General features: G+C 49.5%; 1 protein-coding gene across 5 annotated transcripts in view; it reads right to left on the bottom strand.

Moving 5' to 3' along the window:
- Positions 1 to 21,110, bottom strand: part of HIVEP3 (HIVEP zinc finger 3) — a 565,279-nt gene that overhangs the window by 49,037 nt on the left and 495,132 nt on the right. For all 5 annotated transcript variants that reach the window (XM_070786744.1, XM_070786743.1, XM_070786747.1 and 2 more), the window contains 2 exons: positions 5,176 to 10,776; positions 675 to 820 (listed from right to left, as the gene is read on the bottom strand). In XM_070786744.1, coding sequence (XP_070642845.1) covers positions 675 to 820; positions 5,176 to 10,236 — 5,207 coding nt within the window. In that variant the 5' untranslated portion in view covers positions 10,237 to 10,776. The remainder of the gene's footprint in view (positions 1 to 674; positions 821 to 5,175; positions 10,777 to 21,110) is intronic.

Raw genomic sequence — 21,110 nt, 5'->3', positions numbered from 1 at the left:
CGAGAGCCCCACAGCTGAGAATTCTGAGCTGTTTCAGTCATTAGGTTGACAAACACAAAGCACCGAAGGTGAAAAACCAGGGGCGTTCCTCTAAATGTTTACAAATCAACAAGTCCTGGATCAGGCCAGTCCAGGAAGAGACCCAGAGACCAGTATGTACAGCTGATGAGTGCAGTGCACCATCAGCCCTGTAAGCATCCCAGTTGGCAGAGCCCATGGGACCTCAGACCTGTCACTGTGGCTGCTTAGGCAGGACAGAGGTGACTTCTGCAGAACATGTACCAACGTAGACGGCAGTCCGCATAGGACCCGGGAGGGTCACTATCAACCCCAATGTGGGGTCTAGGAACCCAGCCAGCATCTGAGGCAAGAGGGGCTGGGGGAAGACCCAGACTGTTCCAGTGCCCAGCATATACCTGGTGTCCCCCAGCCCCCACCAAGGAGCCAATGTTCCTTAACAGAGGTGGCCAGCAAGTCCCACAAAGATGGCACTTCCTGGAAGGTGGAAAGCCCAGGGCTCCTGTGGACACAGCCTTGCCAGATGAGATGCTCACCACCTCTGAACACAGATCACCGTTCTGAACACAGAAGGCAGGCACCACCCCCAGCCTGCGGGCGGGCACGAGCGCTTACTGCGTGAAGAGCAGACACTGCAAACCAAACATAATTCTTACCCTCCTTCGAAGATTTTGATCCTCGCCGGCTCCCCTCTCTTGGAGGCGGGAGCGTCCTCCTCCGGCTTCCCTCTCTTCTCCTCTTCTTTCTCCACTCTAGCTATCTCTTTCTGTCCTTCCGGGGAAACCAGCGAAGGGAGGCGAACCTGGCCCACCGCAGGAACAACAAAATCACTGCTGGTTAACACGCCGTCATGGAATGATGCCCACGCTTCACCATGGCTCACTTCATTCATTCTCCCTCTACCCGGAGACAAGATGCTACCTGCCCCACTTTACAGAAGGGAAATGAATCCCCAGAGGTGAAGTCAGAACCAGGACTCTGCCCAGGCCTTTCTCTAGGGAAGACCAGGCCTTCCCACGAGAGCTGTGTTTCTTCTCTTTTTTCACACTAGTCTAGGGGCTTCTGGGGACAGGTCCTCATCTTGGTCTCCTGGGTCATGCCAACCTCAGAGAAGGTGTGTGAGAGGAATGCTGCATACAGAAATGAAGACTTCACCTTTGAAGATTAACTGGCCCAATTCTCCTTTATACATCAGGAAGTCAAAGCCACACAGCAAGTCAAGGGCATTTCTAGGAGCATAAAGCAGGTCTCCTGAAGGCCCTGACCCCACCCCCGACTGCTGCCAGAGCTGGACACAGAGAGGCTGTGCTGCCCACTGATGGGCATGTGTCTGGGGGGGTGGGCATTTTAGGGAACCCATTCTCTTCATGAGCTATAGGCCTTGGTGTTAAGAGCTGGGTGGATAACCTGTCCCCTAGATCCTCTGATGGTGGCAGGGATGGGTGCACCTTTAATAGAGAGCAGTGATGCTGGGCTGGGGGCTGAGGCTGGCAGTGATATTCTCATCCTGCTTCATGCCATTTCATTAAGGTCAGGAGGAACTGCCCTGTTTATAGCCAGTAGGAGCAGCAACTGTGTCCCCTGGTGCTGCGACAATCTAAGGACAGAAATCCCTGCTTCAGCCACCACACCTGCTCCTACAAGGGGCTGAACAGAAAAGTAGCTGATTGGAAATCAAGGAATCTGAGTTCTTGCATCACATAGGCCACTGCAAACTGAGCCAACCTTGGGTGGATTAATTCACCTCTCTGAGGCTCAGAGTCAAGATTAGACCATCTTAAAGATTCATTCCAGGATCAGCTTTAGTGATTCAGTGACTCACTGACAATCTCTTCTGAATTGGAGATGGGGAGTGGAAACCAAGAGAAGGTATGGTGTGCCGCTTCAGCAAAAGATCGATGATTTTATGCAATACTCAAAGGTTTTCAGAGCATGCTGTTTTCACTTCCATGTCAGCCTACCATCTGGGCCATCCATGGAATGACCAAGAGGCCTCCCTCAGGCTGATAGCTGTGATGTCAGAGCCAAGCTGGAGGAGGCTGGTGTTGGTGGCAGCAGACACTCTACCAGGAAACATGGTTGGACTCGAGCAGGGGACCAGGGATACACTTTAAGTTTTAAAGATAATAATGTGAGTAACTGAAGATAGTGATTATCAAGTGTCAGTGTGCCAACCACTGTTCTAATCACACCTTGCATATTTTAACTCATATAATTATCTCCACATTCCTATGAGCTACGTATTTTCTATCTTACAGCTTTTTATCTCTGTCTTACCAATGAGGAAACCAAGGCACAGAGAGGTTAAGTAACTGATCCAAAGTCAATTAGTAAGTGAGATCGGGGAACTCAAATTTGGGCAATCTGGCACTGAAGCCCTTGTTCTTAATCTCTTTGCAATAGTGCATGCGGTTGTCAAAATTATTGCCAAGGAGGAAAAAGGAAGGAGAAACTTGGGGAACGAAATGTGGCTGCAAAGTGAACTCTTGTATAAGCTTGGGTTTCCCCATGGTTTACATATGAAAAAAAAAAAAAATGTATGTGACCAAACTCAAACCTGACTGGGTGGTCTATTCCTGTATAAAGATGGTTAGGAAGAGCTTTGAAATCCTGATATCACCCAAAGGGCCTTTTCAGAGCTACTAACAGTTAATGGAAGCTATGGGATGACAAATGTCAGGTCAATATAATAGGGAACTTTCTTAAAGCACTGCCCAAAGATGGGTTGGGTTGTACTAAGGGGTGGTGAGCAACCTATCACTGGAATGCAAGCAGAGACCAGAGAGAGGGATGATTGTAGAAAGGCATCAAGCAGTGGGCTATGCAGTTACAGTAATGTATCAGACTGGTGAGCTTCTGGTAGGAAACACGCTAAGTTTAAGTGTTTAAGTGAAAGTCTTCAGTCGTGTCTGACTCTTTGCGACCCCATGGACTATACCGTCCATGGAATTCTCCAGGCCAGAATACTGGAGTGGGTTGCCATTCCCTTCTCCAGGGGATCTTCCCAACCCAGGGATTGAACCCAGGTTTCCTGCATTGCAGGCGGATTCTTTATCAGCTGATCCAAGTGAACCAAATGAGATATTCCAGGAAAAAGTTGCAGCTCATTTTAGGAAAGCAGCATTTTAAACAACTTGTTGTCAAACCCAGTTAAGCCAAATTAATTCTTTGTTTTTCTTAAACCACCTTTCAGTGTTCAGTCATTGAAACAGAGGGGCAGTTCAGATCATCCAAAAGAACTTTAGAGTGAGATCTAGTTTTGAATCCAGGCCATTTACTATGTTTGGGACCTTGTGCAAGTTACCTGACTTCTTTATGCTTTGGTCTCTTTATCCATCAAATCATGATATAGAAACCTATCAATGTGGTTGTGAGGAAAAAAGTCATGTTGGGCATAGTACTTGGTACATAATAGGTGCACAATAAGTTCTCAGTATGACTATAATTACCACAGCATCTCAGGAGTAGCCACAACCAGTAAGAGACACTGGAGAGAAAATCAGTCGTGATGTGTATAACAATAGTGGAAATCTCATTTAAGGATGTCTGTAGACTGACAACGGAGAAGGCAATGACAACCCACTCCAGTGTTCTTGCCTGGAAAGTCCCACCGACGGAGGAGCCTGGTAGGCTGCAGTCCATGGGGTTGCTAAGAGTCGGACACAACTGAGCAACTTCACTTTCACTTTTCACTTTCATGCATTGGAGAAGGAAATGGCAACCCACTCCAGTATTCTTGCCTGGAGAATCCCAGGGACGGGGGAACCTGTTGGGCTGCTGTCTATGGGGTCGCACAGAGTCAGACACAACTGAAGCGACTTAGCAGCAGCAGCAGCAGCAGCAGTAGACTGACAAGGATATTTAGAGAATAAATTTGGGAAACAGTTTGGTGCAGAATATCCAGGCGAGCTAAGGAGAAATTCAATGCACAAGCATCACTCAGTAAAAGAGGATGCAAATGCAGAAGTTAATGAACATAGTTTGTTCATTTATCTGCAATCAGGATTTAGTTTAGGGGGATTTATTTGGTCAAAGGATCTGTTCTAAAGACTTACTAATGAAGATCTTTAAATTTGCAGTCACTTTTACAGTCTTCTTTCCTTGAATAATTGAAAGAAGAAAATAGACTCTCTGGAGTCAGACAGGTCTTGGTCCAAATTCTGGGTTTGCCAAATAGTTGCCATGTGCTCTGGACCTCTCACCTTCTGACTCTCAGTTTCCTCATCTACAGAATGGAAATGGTACTGCTACCTCACAGGCAGTGATGAACATCAACTGGATTCAAGTGCCCAGAACAATGCCTGGCACAGTGAGGCTACTCAACCAATAAGACCAACTGTTATTCCACAAATATCAAGTCAGCATAGCACATCATGACTTGAATCCTTACGCTGCCCTTGTCACCTGACAAGGTGACACCAGGATATGGAGGTGTCACCAGTCCGAAACAAACTTGGAATTATCAAATGTCAATCTTCCTGAACTTGCAGAGATCAAGATTTCATGCCTCCTAATGCAGCCTCAGGTCAGAGGCAATGGAGGAGAAAACATGAGCATTGCCAGCGTTGTGCACTACCATCAGCAAAGATGAGTCAAGCTGTGGAACTGTCACCTACCGGTAAAGAGGGATACTACAGTTAAGGTCTATTTGCTCTTCTACTCACATAAAAGAAAAAAGGAATATTTCAGGAGTCTTTTTTGTCAAACTCTAGACTCTCTGAGAAAATCTCAAGTGGCACCAGAGAACAGAAATAGTAGATGCAGAGAATACGAAAAGCAGGAAAAGACTAACACTGTAAGGAAGAAATATATGTTGGAGTGGCATAAAATTCTCAAACTGTTGCAGGCATTCCCATCAGCAAGGTTTACGAACTCAGTCTTTTGGATAAGATTGTTTCTTTGATATTTCAATAGAAGCTAATGGGAAAGTGGGTCACTTTAAAGTTCACTTTATTGAAATGCATCTAGTCCAATGATTTGAGGGACACTAACAAAGAAATCCAATAAATAAGGTGGCCAGTCACAGCTGATAGAGAGGAAATCTGTCCACTCAGTTGGCTCTCGTTTTGCAAATGGACCTTGAGGAGAATGTGGCTTTAAAAGCTCAGCAAAGGCTTTTACAATCAGGGAGTAGAAGAAAAACAAGACTGAACTCACCTCTGTCATGCGGGGCTTGCGGGAGCTGGATGGCACAAGCCTTCCTGTCTCAGGATGTGGAGCTGTGGCCATGGTGTATGTCTCTTTGCTCACCTTCTGCTTAGACCTCAGGAGGGACAAAGCAGCTTTAGTGGAAACCCCTGGAAGGTTGGGGTTGTACAAACTTATGCACCAACCAGCGTAAACAGAGGACCTCCTATCTGCATGCTGGATGTGATTTGGCTTAATGTAGTTTAAATAGCACCAACTGACATTAGTGGTTGTGTGGAGGCTGGGGAACTGCAGTACCTTCTTTGAGTCCGTACCTTCTTGCAACTTGGCTGGTCTGGGGGATGTTTCTGACAGAGATTGTGAGCTGGGAGGTGCCAGTGGAGGGAGGTCAGCTTGTTCCTTGGAATCTTCTTTCTTCACACTTGATGGGAGTAATCCTCTTCGGTGAGGTTTACCAGATGGTTGGGCATATTCCTTCAAAGCCTCTGATCCTGAGGTTGTCACATGGGGCAATGAGGGCTGAGGAAGGGGAGGAATTTCCTTTGGGTCAGATGGATCTGAGGACAGGCTGGAGAGTGTTTCTAGTTCCCTTCTGCCCTGGCCCTGACTGCCCAAGTAGGACTTCTCCGATCTCTTGCTATCCTCGGTGCTGCTAAGCACCACGCTACATGGTTTTACAAGTTCAAATTTTTCATCCACCTTAGATGCCTCCTCTTCCTTCACCCTTTTTTGCTGCTGGGTTTCCATGGTAAGTTCAAGGCTGCCAGCTGGTGAAAGGACACGTTTGCTTCCTCCCACTGTTGATGAACTCCCCTCCAGGCTCAAGACACTTTCTGATGCCAGGGAAGTGCCTTTTCTTTCAGGTAATGTCACAGGCACTCTCAAGAATGGAGTCGGGAAACCTCTGCTCTGTTCTTCACTTACTCCAGCCAGTCTGGGCCCGACCTCATACGCATCTGTCCCACACACAGACGTCCCTTTGCATGAGGGCTCTTCGAACTTGGGAAGAGCCACAGTTGCTGAGCTGCCTTGGGATTGGGTAACCAAGATCTGGGAGAGAGTGGTGTACATGGCACTCCCATAGGATGGCATGTTGGTCTGGATGCGGACGGGCACAACTAGAGACACCATGGTGTCTGGACAGGCAGGCAGGGCCAGTGGAGGGGCTGATGTGGGTGCTGAGCAGCTGGATGGGGGAGCCACAGTGGGCAGCTGGATGTCACTGCTGTACTCTGTGCTGGGGGAGAGGCCAGGGGTTCCTGTTGCCAGTGTGGCCAGGCTAGTTTTGATCTGGGGCACGTGGCTTTCCACTTCACTGGGGAGCTGAAGGGTGAACTGCGATTGCAGAGGCAGGAAAAACCCAGAAGAAAGTGCTGAGGAGGCAGGGTAAGGCATGGGGAGAAATGAAGGGGGTTGTCGGAATGGGATGTTGGCTGGGTGAGGCATGAGCTGGGGGAGGTGGAGTTGGCCCGGGTGTAGAACAGTAGGTTGGAGAGGAAGTGGGGGAGCTTGAAATAAGGAGGGAGGAAGGGGCGGCATGGAGTAAGGTGTGGAGAGCAGGCTGGACATGGCCTGGGTGGGGAAGAACTCTGAAGACTGTCCTGGCTCATGCTGTAGGAGGTGCTGGAAGGAGAAAAGGGAGACAGGCGGGGGCAGGTAGGGTTTCTCCTGCAACGGGAGCTGAGCGATGGGGTGGGGGAACACCTGCAGTGCTTCTGTGTAGGGCGGAGTGGCCCCCAGCGCTGGTCTGTCTTGCACCTGGCTCTTGCCTCCTGGGTGCCCGCTGTGTGAGGTGGCTGCAGAGGAAACTGGGAGCAATGCGCCTTTGGCCAAAGATTTACTGGATGAGGGTTTTGGTTCCTCACTCTCCTGTCTTCCCTTGGGGGTGGCTTCTGGCTCGGTTTCAGGAGGCCTGGTCAGAGAAGCCTGTCTCACCAAAAAGCATTTTCTTCTCTCTGGTGGGGCTGCTGAGGCCACTGGAGCTGCTGGAGTTGGTGCTGAAGGGCCTGTCAAGGACAAGCTGCCATAGTCAAAGGATTTGCTGCGTGTCTCGGTCATATGGGTGGAGTGGGAGATGTTGGGGCTCTGTTCTGAGGCTGACCTCCGCATCTCACGGGCATGCGGGTGGTGGCTGGGGACGGTCAGCATGTGGGTGCCCAAGGGTTTGGAGCGTGTGTCTGATGAAGGCCCGGCGGCTTCGGCTTTTCCGTGGTCATCTCTCTCAAAGGAGGCAGAGCGGCTGGACCCACTCAGTGAGACACTGCTCTCCTGGCTCGGGCTGCGAGACAGAGGCACGGAGGACTCAAAGCTGGACTCCCCCGATGACTGGGCCATCTCTGCCAGGCGCAGTCTTTTCTTCTTGGGTGGCAGCTTTTCAGCTGGGAGCTGGGCAAGTGTCTGGCTGCGCTGGGGCCACTGGAACTCCTCTGTCTTCTCTGGCTCCTTAGGGGGTGGCTCCGGCTCTGTATCTGGCCGGTCGGGCTCCTCGGTCACCAGGATTTCGGGAACCTGAATATTGGGCTGGCGGACCAACCTGGGCTGCAGGGAGTGGGCCGAGCGTCCGTGCGGGGCAGGCGGGGGTGATGAGAAGGGGGCCGCAGACTTGTCTTCCCCTTCCAAACTGCCAGGCTGCTCCAGAGAGTCAGATTTCTCAAAGGAGCTGGTGTGCTGGATGACAGAAATTTCTTTGGACGTGGTTCTCCTCTCCTTCCCTGATTCTGAACTGGACCCTGGCTTAGGAGTCCTTGGCTGGAAGCCTGCGGATCCCTCCAGGGAGGGCACTGACTTATTCGGCTCTGCTGGTGACTTGCTGGACTCCAAGGGAAGGTTCCGAGCAGCCTCTGAAGGCCCAGGGCTGCCGAACTGACTCTTGGTGGACTCAAAGCTGGGCGGCTCCTCCTCATCCCCAAGGCTCTTCTCTTTCCTCCTTTTCCTCAGTGGAGTGAGTTCCAAGGTGGTCCCCAGTTTGTAATGCATCATATGGGACCAGGGCTCATGCTCGGCCTGGCTCTTCTCGGCCTCCGAAGATACATGAGCGCCCACGGTGACTGGCTTTGCCAACTGAAGCTCTGAGCAGTAGTACTTTTTATGGGCCTCATAGTTGTCCCTTTTCTTGTACCGAGCACCACATATGTTACATTCATAGATCACCCCTTTCGTTTTCAAACCCTTCTTGGTCTTTTTGGTGAGGTCGCTTTCCCTGGGTTCCGGTTCATCTGCAGGCTTGGAGGCTGCGTCTTTGCTGCTGGGCCCTGCCTCCTCAGAACTGTACTCTCCGCCCAAAGGCAGTTCGATGGCCGGCTGGCGCTTGAGCATCCGGGGGTGGGAGGTAAACAGTTGACTGCTGCGGCTCAGGGCTTCCGAGTCGGCGACGTGGTCGTCGAAGGAGTAGCTGCCTCGGAAGGTGTGGTGGGGGGTACTGAGGGTGCAGGTGGCAGAAGGCATTGAGTGGCTTCTCAGCAGAGGCACAGGGGGGGTGGTGCTGGGCGGGCGCTGGAGGCTCAGCAGTGATTGTTCGGGCTTCGCTTTCTCACTATGGGAGGACAGTGGCTCCCGGTAGAGGCTGGATTTGGGTGACTCCATGCTGCTCCGCCGCGACAGTGAGCTCCTCCTGGGCTTCACGCTGTCTATCTCGCTGGTGTCCACCACGGCCTCATTGATGGTGATGAGTTTGGTGATATGCTCAATCACCTGCGTCCGGGGCACGGACAGAGGTACCAGGCTGGGCTTGTCTTCGGTGGACAGGGGCAGGAGGGGCTGGGTGGAGGTGGCCGTCAGCATGGCAGTCCGCTGCCCGATCCTCCCACACTTGCCGAAGATGATCTCGGCATAGGACCTGGCGTTGGTGTTTGGGGGGCTGACCTGCTGTTCAGCGCTCTCAGAGCGTGAGAAATACCCAGATTCGGTGCTGCCTTTGCTGCCCGGGCTCAGGAACGCCTGCTCGTCGATCACCTTCTTCCTCTCGCTCAAGCGGAGGGCCAGCTTCTGCTTTATCGTGTGGGTGTCTTCAGGTTTATGGCTCAGGGGGTGTTCGGATGAGGGTTCCGCAAAGGGAGCTGGGTCCTCGAGCGACGGGGCCGAGCTGGACTGGGACAAGGAACAGCGTTCGTGGCTGGAACCCTGGCTCCCGGAGCTGTATAAACTGCTGGACAGGAGTGGGTGTTTGGGCCTCGGGGAGAGCTCTGTGGGGTGTGTGGAAGTGGTGCCCGTCTCCTCTTCCGAATCTGTGCTTTCTCCCTCGGTGGGCTCCTCAAATTCTTCCCCAGGGATCCTCTCCATCTCCAGCCCTGGGGGATACATCTCGCCACCCATTCCCGAGGCCAGGCCGGCTTTGATACGGTGAGCATGGGACTTCCTGTGCTTGTAGAGGTTACTCTTGGTCTTGAAGGAGAAGCCACAGGGGCCGCAGGGGTAGGGCCTCTCGCCTGTGTGTGAGCGGATGTGTTTCTGGAGCACACTGGGCTTGGCACAGGGGCGGCTGCAGTATTGACATATGTACTTGCCGGGCTTCTGTGGTTTCCTCTCCTTCTTGTGTGCCTCTTCCGTGGGCTTCAAGGAGACCTGGGAGGGACGGGACACAAAGACTTTGGGGATGCCGGGCAGGTCCTCGGGAGGAATGATGGAAGCATGGGAAGAGAGGAGCTGGCTTTGAGGATGGAGCCCAGGGGTCACAAAAGAGCCTGAGGGTCCAGGTCTCATTGGGTCGACCAGCTGCCATGTGGATCCCTCCAGGAGATGCTCGGGTTTGCCGGGCGACATGAATGCTGGTGTCAGAGGGTGCTGCGGAAGCTGGGAGATGTGGACTGAGGCTTCGATGGAGGACCTCTTGGGGGGCTTCTGTGGCTGACCAGTTTTCTCCTGAGAGCCTTCCCTAAGAACCGACGAGGGGCCTGGGAAGGGCTGCGGGGCTAGTATCTCTTGGAGGGGGCCCTCTTGAGTGGCGGCTGTGCTGCTGCCAGGATACGGGGCGCTAGATGAGACACTGGTCTGAATGGCCTCTCCTTTGGTCAGCCGCTTCCGGGGACTTCCCTCAGCCTTCTTGGTGCCCTTGACACTTTGTTCAGGATCCATGACCTCCACAGGACTTCAGATGCTATTAAGGGAGGGTTGGAGCAGGCCGCATTTATGAATACTCCAAACGTCCCAAGGAGGCGTCTGGCTTGGGTAACATTGGTCAAGAGCTACGGAAGTCAAACCCAAGGTGGTTTGGGGAGTTTTAAAAATTTTTTTCCAAGTGTCACTGGTGGCAAGTGGACTCAGGGCAGGTCATCAGGGCCCAGACTATTCACATCGGTGAGGCATGGCCCTCTACTTCACAGATAGAAAATGCACCAGCACTTTCTGCCTGAATGTCTGTCGTGGAAACGTCATGAAGGATGTCAGAGTCGCCATCATATTGTTTCAGTTGGCAGTGGCAAGTGGCCCCCCACAAGTCCCCCGTGTGCTATGCGATCCGTGGACGGCTAGAGATGGCTGTGTGCATGGTCCAGGCATCCCTGGTCCTGGCACGAGAGAAGCCACGCTGGATGCCGTGGGCAGCTCCGTCCCACCTCTTCTGCTCTTTCGTCCCGTGTTGGAGATGAACAGTCGCAGAGGGGAACTCACGCTCTTCTACTTGACCAGAGCACACACACAGAAATATACAAAGAGAAGAGAAGAGAGGGTTACTGTAACTCATCTACAGCTCATGCAGCTCCGGTGAGACCTGGGTGATCCCTAAAGGTTAACAAGGGAGACTCAACCCAAACCCACAGCCCCAGACCCTGTGCACCAAAGCACTTGGCACCTCCTTTGCCCACATTTCCAGAGGCGCCAGTGACTCTGAATGTCCACTGTGGTTCTGAGGACTGTGACTCTGTGGGGCGTCAGGAGCAGAGTAGACTCTGGGAACCATGGGGCCCTTAGGAATGACAGGCTTGGATTCCAGTCTTTGCGCAGAGAGCAACTCTGAATGGGTTTCAGCTCCCTAAGCCTCAGTTGCGTCACCTATGAAATGAAATAGTATCTATGAAATAATAGCAATTCCTGGCTCAACTCCATCTCGAGAGTGCATCCAATGTGAAAATGGACATGGATGCCACTGGATGAATGCTGACTGGTCCCGTGGCCAGTGCAAGAGTTGGGGCTGGTTGATTATCTGGAGATGAGCTTTCTATGAGAGGGACTGTTCTCAGGTTAGTATTTCTCTCTCTATCTGGCCCTGGGTTCTGAAGGTATCCAGGCTTATGGCTTTGCAAACCATTGCTAACCCACCTTCCAAGCCTGGGGTTTAATGAAAAAGCTAAAACCACCATCCATGTGGTGGTTCACAGTCTAACACAGGGTGACCATCAGGGCCACTAAGCAATAGCTAGAAGGTCATTCTGGAAGCTTCTTCCACTTTCCAGCCTTTTTTTTTTGTTTAGTCAGTGGCCCAGGGTTACCCTAGAAGTGGCTCAGAATAGAGGTCCTTGTCAAACTGAGGGACAAAGCTGGTCAGAGTGGAGCCCCACGTATGTCTGCTCTGCCAGGGTCAGCTGAAATTTGGGCAGCCAAGGCCTCCTGGGCTCTGAGGGCCTTGCAGGGCCCTTTTTCCCAAGAACACAGACAGAATTTCAAAGCTGGAAGTCACTGTGAACTCTGTCCTGCCAGCCATCTTACTTTCCAGTGGATGAATCTAAGCACTGCAGGGGGAGGGGGGCCTGTTGAGGTCCTGTGGTCCTAAGAGGTAGGGCCTGCATTTGAATCCAGGCTCCCTACTGCCAGATTTGATTCCCCAGCCACCTCGCAGGTGTCCATACCCAGGGTGAGGGTCTGGGAGACTGACCGGTGCATCTCTATAGCCTTCTTCTCTCTCCTGTAGGCATGCTCTGCCCTTGGCATACTGACCACAGGCACCCTTCATGGCCTCACCTTTATTTTCACTGGGTGTTTGCTGATACAGTCTTGAAAAGTTCCCACTTTCTACTTTCATAGAGTACTCTGAAAGACTCAAATAATTGTTGCTCAAATGGCAGGACCTCAGACATAGTGACATGCCATGGAAGGGCAAGGAGTTCAGCAACTAGCCAAAAGGTATATTCTATAAATTTATTCTTTTGGTTTCCTTTTCATCTCAATTCTATAAAAACTTCAATATCACTATAATAAAATTTTATAAATATTTTTAAAAGAATGACAAGCTATGAATCCAGATTAAAAAAATCTGTAAATAAGAATGACAAATCAGAACAAAGGAAAGTGTAGATAAGGTAGGAGGTCAGGACTGGTAAGATGGAAAGAGCACTGATATAATAATCATGAGGGCTTACAGTGCTTCTACAGTTCAACTATACACTGATATCTGAGATTCTTGGCAGCCAAGGATAAAAGGGAGACATGGTCCCTTGTAGAGTCATTATAAACCCACTCCAGTGTTCTTGCCTGGAGAATCCCAGGGACAGGGGAGCCTGGTGGGCTGCCATCTATGGGGTCGCACAGAGTCGGACGCGACTGAAGCGACTTAGCAGCAGCAGCAGCAGCAGAGTCATTATAACCAGCAAAGAAGAAAACATGTAAGTTCCTTGCAGGAGGCAAAGCATTACCTGAAAAGAACTTTTTCATATGGTACTTCAGACAGGGGCAGCAAATGATGCATGAGATCACCTATGTCTTCAAATAATATCCCTCCAGCAAATGCTATGACCAACCTAGGCAGCATATTAAAAAGCAGAGACATCACTTTGCTGACAAAGGTCCATATAGTCAAAGCTATGGTTTTTCCAGTAGTCATGTATGGATGTGAGAGTTGGACTATAAAGAAAGCCATGTGCCAAAGAATTGATGCTTTTTTTCCTCCAACTGTGGTGTGGGAGAAGACTCTTTAGAGTCCCTTGGACTGCAAGGATATCAGGCCAGTCAATTCTAAAGGAAATCAGTCCTGAATATTTATTGGAAAGACTGATGCTGAAGCTTAAACTCCAATACTTTGGCCACCTGATGTGAAGAACTGACTCATTGGAAAAGACCTTGATGTTGGGAAAGATTGAAGGGAGGAAGAGAAGGGGACAGCAGAGGATGAGATGGCTGGATGGATCACTGACATGATGGACATGAATTTGAGCAAGCTCCGGGAGTTAGTGATGGACAGGGAAGCCCGGCATGCTGTAGTCCATGGGGTTGCAAAGAGTCAGACATGACTGAGCAACTGAACTGAACTGAACTGAACTGAGCAAATGCAGTGATTGAGTTTCTTCAGTGGAAGGTCACAACTCAGCAAAGGCTATTCTTTGAGCAGTCAAAGGCCTCCTCTGACCTAGGCAGAGAGCATCCTCCCAAAGCAGGATGAACGTGGGAAAGGCAGGGGAATTTCATTTCATCATATTACTGTCAATAGGGTGGCCATGTAAGATGTCACCCAAACTAGGGCACTTTGGAGAGTAAAAGGGGTACAATTAACCATTCTGGAGGAGCAATGGGAATAAACCAGGTCATTTCAGGCAAACCAGAACGAATGGTTACCCTTACGATCAATATTTACCTTGTGATCCAAACCAGGCACAAGCGCCATCTCTGGGAGTCTGGCATAAACTTTGACCTCTGCTATGAGGACTGAACTGGCACCATGGTCTCCTATGGGTCCTTAAAGACTGGGAATCTAGTCTCATTCCCTCACTTGACAAACGAGGAGACTGAGGCCTAGAGAAATAAGGTGATTTTCCCTAAAGACTGCAGAGTGATGGTGGCCAAGGAAGACCACCCTGTGCCACCAACTGCTTGCTGGCCAGAGTTCATCCCCACCTCCGTGAATAACTGGGCACCATAGCCTATGGCTCTGTGGCACATTGGGCACCATAGTCTATGGCTCCCTGTTCTGTGAAGGCACTGGCTTGGCCCCACAGGAGGTGGCTGTATCCCTGGCGAGGAGTGACCACAGTGTCCGGAGGCTTAACAGTCAAAGGGCCCTTTCAACTTATGTCCTAACCTCACTGTGACTCTTGGATGGGAGAAATGGGGAGAAGACTGAGGTTGGGGAGTCCATCCTGGTGGCATTACCCCAGGCCTTGTTTATCCAAGCTAATGTGGGCCAAAGCTCTGAGTCATGGAAAAGTCAGATGAGACAGAACTGTGCTCTGGGCTGGTCTGTGACTCCTGGGCTTGGCTGTACCTGTGTGAGGGGAGGAGGCCCCTGGGTGCTGTGGATGGATAATAAAGCATTGGCTATACTAACTATGTCTATTGACCCTTTCATGCAAGGATCTCAATGTACCCCGCAAATACTAGCTAGTGGTGAGATTCGCTTCTTCTGATGGATGGATGGGCCCCTCTGCATGACTGAATGGGGAGTGATGAGTCTGAGTGACAGTCAGTTGGCCAAGGAGGACCCTACACTGTCGAGTCCTGTGTTTCTCCCTTCACTAAGCCACAGGGGTGGGTGGAGAAGTGCCCAGAGGCTGGGGCTTGGAGCATTTCCCAGGCCAGGCAGGAGGGTGGGGTGCATGAGGGAGACAGTCAGGTGGCTGTTGTGTCATTAGGTGACTCACTGGGCCAGCACCACCTGCCTGGGGTCAGCACCTGCCTGGCTGCACCTGTGAGCAGGGCCCGGCACTCTTCTGGAGAGGGCCCTCCTGCTGGCAGCCTCTGGGAAAGGAGCAGGCAGGACATATCAGCACCATCGGCCGCCTAGATCATGGAGTCAGGGAGGCCTGAGAGCCGAAAGGCCCACCCCTTCATTCTGCACAGAGGGCACCTGAGCTGCGGGAGACAATGACCGGCCCAGGAAACACAAGTCCTCGGACTCCTGGGCCAGTGCTCTCTGCTGCCTGGTTCCATACCTCATGACATGTCAGAGGTCCTTGATACAGGAGGCAGTGGGAGGGGGCAGCTGGGACTGGCTGCAGAACAGGGGAAAACCTACAAGAACTAAGAAGGCTTCAGCCTTGGAATGGGTTACAATTCACACTGGCATCAACATTTTTTTACTTAACTCTTTAACCCCTTTAGAAGGACCATTTCCAATCTCTGGGACCAAGTGATGCTAAGAAAATGGCTCTTTTCTACATTCTGTGCTTCTGAAGGTGTGTGTAAAATTTTAATACTAGCTAGAAGTAACAAAAGGAAAAGTTGCCTCTGCAGAGAACTGGTGAACATACCTGTAAAAATCACCAGTGACATGAGGTCAGAGGTAGGGGGCTTTCCTTACAGGACCCAGAAGCTGGGCCAACAGGAGTCTGAGCCTCAGGCCAGGGGAAAGATGGATGTTCTCTGCTGATGGTGGCAGAACGGACCTGGAGTCCACCTTGCCTGCTCCTAAGGTCACAGCCCTCAGAGCTCTGGCTTAGAAACCAGCTTAGAACCATGAGAAGAACCTGAGTTTTAAGAGCCAGCTGGCTAACATATCAGACTACTTGGCTCTCACTTCTGGAGGCTTCCATAGGTCTAGCTAGTAGGATATCCCAACACGGAAGACAGTAGGGTGCTGGGGCTGGAGCCACGAAAGCCTCAGGGGAGGGAGATGAGGGGCAGGCAACAGGGCTGAGGCCTGAAGTTCTGCAACCAACTGGACACCTCTTCTGGATCCAAGGTGTGGGGACAACAAGGCCGTTGCCCAGAGTGGACCCCCACAGAGGGAAGATAGGAGGTGGGCTCTAGCAGGTGGTCAGCTTCACTAGTCCTGGTAGAAGGCCAGCCTGAGTCTGCATGAGCTGTAGACTAGGGAGCTTGAATCACCAGCCAAGATAGATGAGACTCCGGCAAGACAGGGACAGAGGCCTGGTATTCAGAGGGCTATTAGGTCCCAGACCTGGGGCATAAAGTTCTTATAATTTAGTTACATATACCCATGGATGCATGCACCCCAATATCCCAAAATCAGGTAAAAATTTTACTGATCGTAAGTAATAAAACACTGATGTTGAAAACACCAGGAAAGCAAACCTTTTGCTTATTTTCAGAAGCTGAAAGCAAGCACAGAAGGCCACAGCCTAGACAGGAGGCAAGTAGTGTTTTCATTTAAGAACCCAACACCAAACCAGTGGCCCTTCTGAGAATCTGTGTGTACGACACTGTCTGTGTGCGTACGAGATGGGGCAGAATTCTTACGCAGCAAACAAAAGTGAAAGTGGCTGGGGGCTCGGATGGTGGCAAGAGAGGGTAAGTGTGAAGATGTGGGTCTGGAAACTAACAGGAGAGGTTGTCAGAGAGCCAGTGAAGGAAGTCTGGACAGAGAGTGGCCAAAGCCAATGGTGGGGCTCTGGCTGGTAACGGGGAACAGGGCAGAGCCTGAAATGTCTCCCACTAGCCACTCCCTTTTTTGTTTTAGCAACTGAAGCCCCTGAGCATCAGCTGAGTCTCTTGTCACCCACCTAGGCTGCATCTACCAACATCCTTTGCAGCTAGTGCTGGTCAACAGCTGTAGCTTGCAGGTCACGGCCAGAAAGAACAGTGTCTGCCCTCCACGTCCTCATTTGCTCAGGAAGGAACCTGGAGGCAGTAGCGGAGGTGAACTCGACTATATTTCACAAGGCTACAGCTTCCATAGTGATTCCTCTAATGGATCTGAGCAAAGGCAGTTGAAAACCTTCTGGAAAGGATTCGCCATTCTAGATGCCATAAAGAACATGTGTGGTTCATAGGAAGGGGTCAAAATATCAATAGGAGTTTTGAAGAAGTTAATTCCAATCCTCGTGGATGGCTTAGACTTCATGGAGAAAGTAACTGCAGATGTGGTAGAAATAGCAAGAGAACTAGAATTAAAAGTGGAGTCTGAAGATGTGACTGAATTGCTGCAATCTCATGATAAAATTTAACAGATGAGGAGTTGCTTCCTAGGGATGAACAAAGAAAGTAGTTTCTTGAGATGGAATCTACTTTTGGTGAAGATTTTGTGAGGACTGCTGAAACAACAATAAAAAATTTAGAATATTACATAAACTTAGCTGATAAAGCAGCAGCAGGGTTTGAGGGGACTGACTCCAATTTTGAAATAAGCTCTATTGAGGGTAAATTCCTTTCAAAGAGTACTGCAGTACTGCATGTTACAGAGAAATCGTTCGTGAAAGGAAGCAGTAAATTAATGCGGCAAACTGCATTGCCGTCTTACTTTGATAAACTGCCACAGCCACCCTATCCTTCAGCAACCACTACCCTGATCAGTTGGCAGCCACCAATATCAAGGCAAGACCCGCCACCAGCAAAAGCTTATGAATCACTCACTGAAGGCTCAGAAGAGGGTTGGCATTTTTTAGCAATACAGTATGTTTTAATCAAGTTATATACATGGATTTGTTTTTGACATAATGCTATTACATACTTAGTAGATTACACTATGTGGTGGTTTAGTCACTAAGTCGTGTCTGACTCTTGTGATCCCACGGACTATAGCCTGCCAGGCTCCTCTGTCCATGGGATTCTCCAGGCAAGAATGCTGGAGTGAGTTACCATTTCCTTCCCCAGGGGATCTTCCCAATCCAGGAATCGAACCCGGGTCTCCTGCACCGCAGGCAGATTCTTTACCGACCGAGCTACAAGGGAAGCTACAGATTACACTGTAGTGTGAACATAACTTTTATAGGCACTAAGACTCACTTTATTGTGGTGACCTGGAAGCAAACCCACATCTTCAGGGTATTCCTCTAACTGGCGCACGGCTGATGCTCAAGAAATAAGAACAGATGTTGAATCTAGAGGTCAAAGCAGGGTCTCCAAAGAAGTCAATATGATGCTGAGCCACTCAGCTAGTAGTACAGCCTTTCTAATTTCCCCAGACAAAAAATACATCGGTTCCCAAGCTGGGCAGGGCAGTGGGGTCAAAAGCACAGGCAGGAGATGCTGCCACTGATGGTGGCAGATTTGAATTAAGGCAAATTGGAAGTGGTCAAACAGGAGATGGCAAGAGTGAACATCGACATTCTAGGAATCAGCGAACTGAAATGGACTGGAGTGGGTGAATTTAACTCAGATGACCATTATATCTACTACTGTGGGCAGGAATCCCTTAGAAGAAATGGAGTAGCCATCATGGTCAACAAAAGAGTCCAAAATGCAGTACTTGGATGCAGTCTCAAAAATGATAGAATGATCTCTGTTCATTTCCAAGGCAAACCATTCAATATCACAGTAATCCAAGTCTATGCTCCGACCAGTAACACTGAAGAAGTTTAACACTGAATGGTTCTATGAAGACCTACAAAACTTTTTAGAACTAATACCCAAAAAAGATGTCCTTTTCATTATAGGGGACTGGAATGCAAAAGTAGGAAGTCAAGAAACACTTGGAGTAACAGGCAAATTTGGCCTTGGAATATGGAATGAAGCAGGGCAAAGACTAATAGAGTTTTGCCAAGAAAATGCACTGGTCATAGCAAACACCCTCTTCCAACAACACAAGACTCTACACTACACATGGACATCACCAGATGGTCAACACCAAAATCAGATTGATTATATTCTTTGCAGCCAAAGATGGAGAAGCTCTATACAGTCAACAAAAACAAGACCGGGAGCTGACTGTGGCTCAGATCATGAACTCCTTATTGCCAAATTCAGACTGAAATTGAAGAAAGTAGGGAAAACCACTAGACCATTCAGGTATGACCTAAATCAAATCCGTTATGATTATACAGTGGAAGTGAGAAATAGATTTAAGGGACTAGATCTGATAGACAGAGTGCCTGATGAACTATGGATGGAGGTTAGTGACATTGTACAGGAGACAGGGATCAAGACCATCCCCATGGAAAAGAAATGCAAAAAAGCAAAATGGCTGTCTGGGGAGGCCTTACAAATAGCTGTGAAAAGAAGAGAAGCGAAAAGCAAAGGAGAAAAGAAAAGATATAAGCATCTGAATGCAGAGTTCCAAAGAATAGCAAGGAGAGATAAGAAAGCCTTCCTCAGCGACCAGTGCAAAGAAATAGAGGAAAACAACAGAATGGGAAAGACTAGAGATCTCTTCAAGAAAATTAGAGACACCAACGGAATATTTCATGCAAAGATGGGCTTGATAAAGGACAGAAATGGTATGGACCTAACAGAAGCAGTAGATATTAAGAAGAGGTGGCAGGAATACACAGAAGAACTGTACAAAAAAGATCTTCATGACCAAGATAATCACGATGGTGTGATCACTGACCTAGAGCCAGAAATCCTGGAATGTAAAGTCAAGTGGGACTTAGAAAGCATCACTACGAACAAAGCTAGTGGAGGTGATGGAATTCCAGTTGAGCTATTTCAAATCCTGAAAGATGATGCTGTGAAAGTGCTGCACTCAACATGACAGCAAATTTGGAAAACTCAGCAGTGGCCACAGGACTGCAAAAGGTCAGTTTTCATTCCAATCCCAAAGAAAGGCAATGCCAAAGAATGCTCAAGCTACTGCACAACTGCACTCATCTCACACGCTAGTAAAGTCATGCTCAAAATTCTCCAAGCCAGGCTTCAGCAATATGTGAACCGTGAACTTCCAGATGTTTAAGCTGGTTTTAGAAAAGGCCGAGGAACCAGAGATCAAATTGTCAACATCCGCTGGATCATGGAAAAAGCAAGAGAGTTCCAGAAAAACATCTATTTCTGCTTTATTGACTATGCCAAAGCCTTTGACTGTGTGGATCACAATAAACTGTGGAAAATTCTGAAAGAGATGGGAATACCAGAGCACCTGACCTGCATCTTGAGAAACCTATCTGCAGGTCAGGAAGCAACAGTTAGAACTGGACATGGAACAACAGACTGGTTCCAAATAGGAAAAGGAGTACGTCAAGGCTGTATATTGTCACCCTGCTTATTTAACTTATATGTAGAGTACATCATGAGAAATGCTGGACTGGAAGAAGCACAAGCTGGAATCAAGATTGCTGGGAGAAATATCAATAACCTCAGATATGCAGATGACACCACCCTTATGGCAGAAAGTGAAGAGGACCTAAAAAGCCTCTTGATGAAAGTGAAAGAGGAGAGTGAAAAAGTTGGCTTAAAACTCAACATTCAGAAAACGAAGATCATGGCACCTGGTCCCATCACTTCATCGGAAATAGATGGGGAAACAGTGGAAACAGTGTCAGACTTTATTTTTTGGGGCTCCAAAATCACTGCAGATCGTGATTGCAGCCATGAAATTAAAAGACGCTTACTCCTTGGAAGAAAAGTTATGACCAACCTAGATAGTATATTCAAAAGCAGAGACATTACTTTGCCAACAAAGGTCCGTCTAGTCAAGGCTATGGTTTTTCCAGTGGTCATGTATAGATGTGAGAGTTGGACTGTGAAGAAGGCTGAGCGCTGAAGAATTGATGCTTTTGAACTGTGGTGTTGGAGAAGACTCTTGAGAGTCCCTTGGACTGCAAGGAGATCCAACCAGTCCATTCTGAAGATCAGCCCTGGGATTTCTTGGGAAGGAATGATGCTCAAGCTGAAACTCCAGTACTCCTCATGTGAAGAGTTGACTCATTGGAAAAGACTCTGATGCTGGGAGGGATTGGGAGCAGGAGGAGAAGGAGACCACAGAGGATGAGATGGCTGGATGTCATCACTGACTCGATGGACGTGAGTCTGAGTGAACTCCGGGAGTTGGTGATGGACAGGGAGGCCTGGCGTGCTGCGATTCATGGGGTCGCAAAGAGTCGGACAGGACTGAGCAACTGAACTGAACTGAACTGAACTGAACTGATGGTCTGGGACACTTATCAGATTGAACCTTTCATACCACCCTAGGGCTTAAGCTAGAACTGAAGACACTCATGGATTAAGTCATTATAGTCTTGACACACAGATTGGCTGGCCCATCCCCCTGCCTTCACGCTGCACTAGATGGTTCTCCTGCTGAGGCTGGAGATTCTGGAGCCTCCAGTGTACCTCGTGGTCACTAGTTTCCTGTGAAATGATGACAGGTCAGTGAGACCCAGGGCAGGGCAGCTCTCAAGGGGCCTGAACCTGGGCTTCCATTACGGTCAAAAGGATGAATTGCATGAGTACATCCTGTCTTCAGACTCACA

The sequence above is a fragment of the Bos indicus genome, chromosome 3 (genome assembly GCF_029378745.1).
Source record: "Bos indicus isolate NIAB-ARS_2022 breed Sahiwal x Tharparkar chromosome 3, NIAB-ARS_B.indTharparkar_mat_pri_1.0, whole genome shotgun sequence".
NCBI classification, from domain to species: Eukaryota; Metazoa; Chordata; class Mammalia; order Artiodactyla; family Bovidae; genus Bos; species Bos indicus.
Note: the sequence above shows the minus strand (reverse complement) of the source record. Positions and strands in the feature narration are given on the sequence as shown.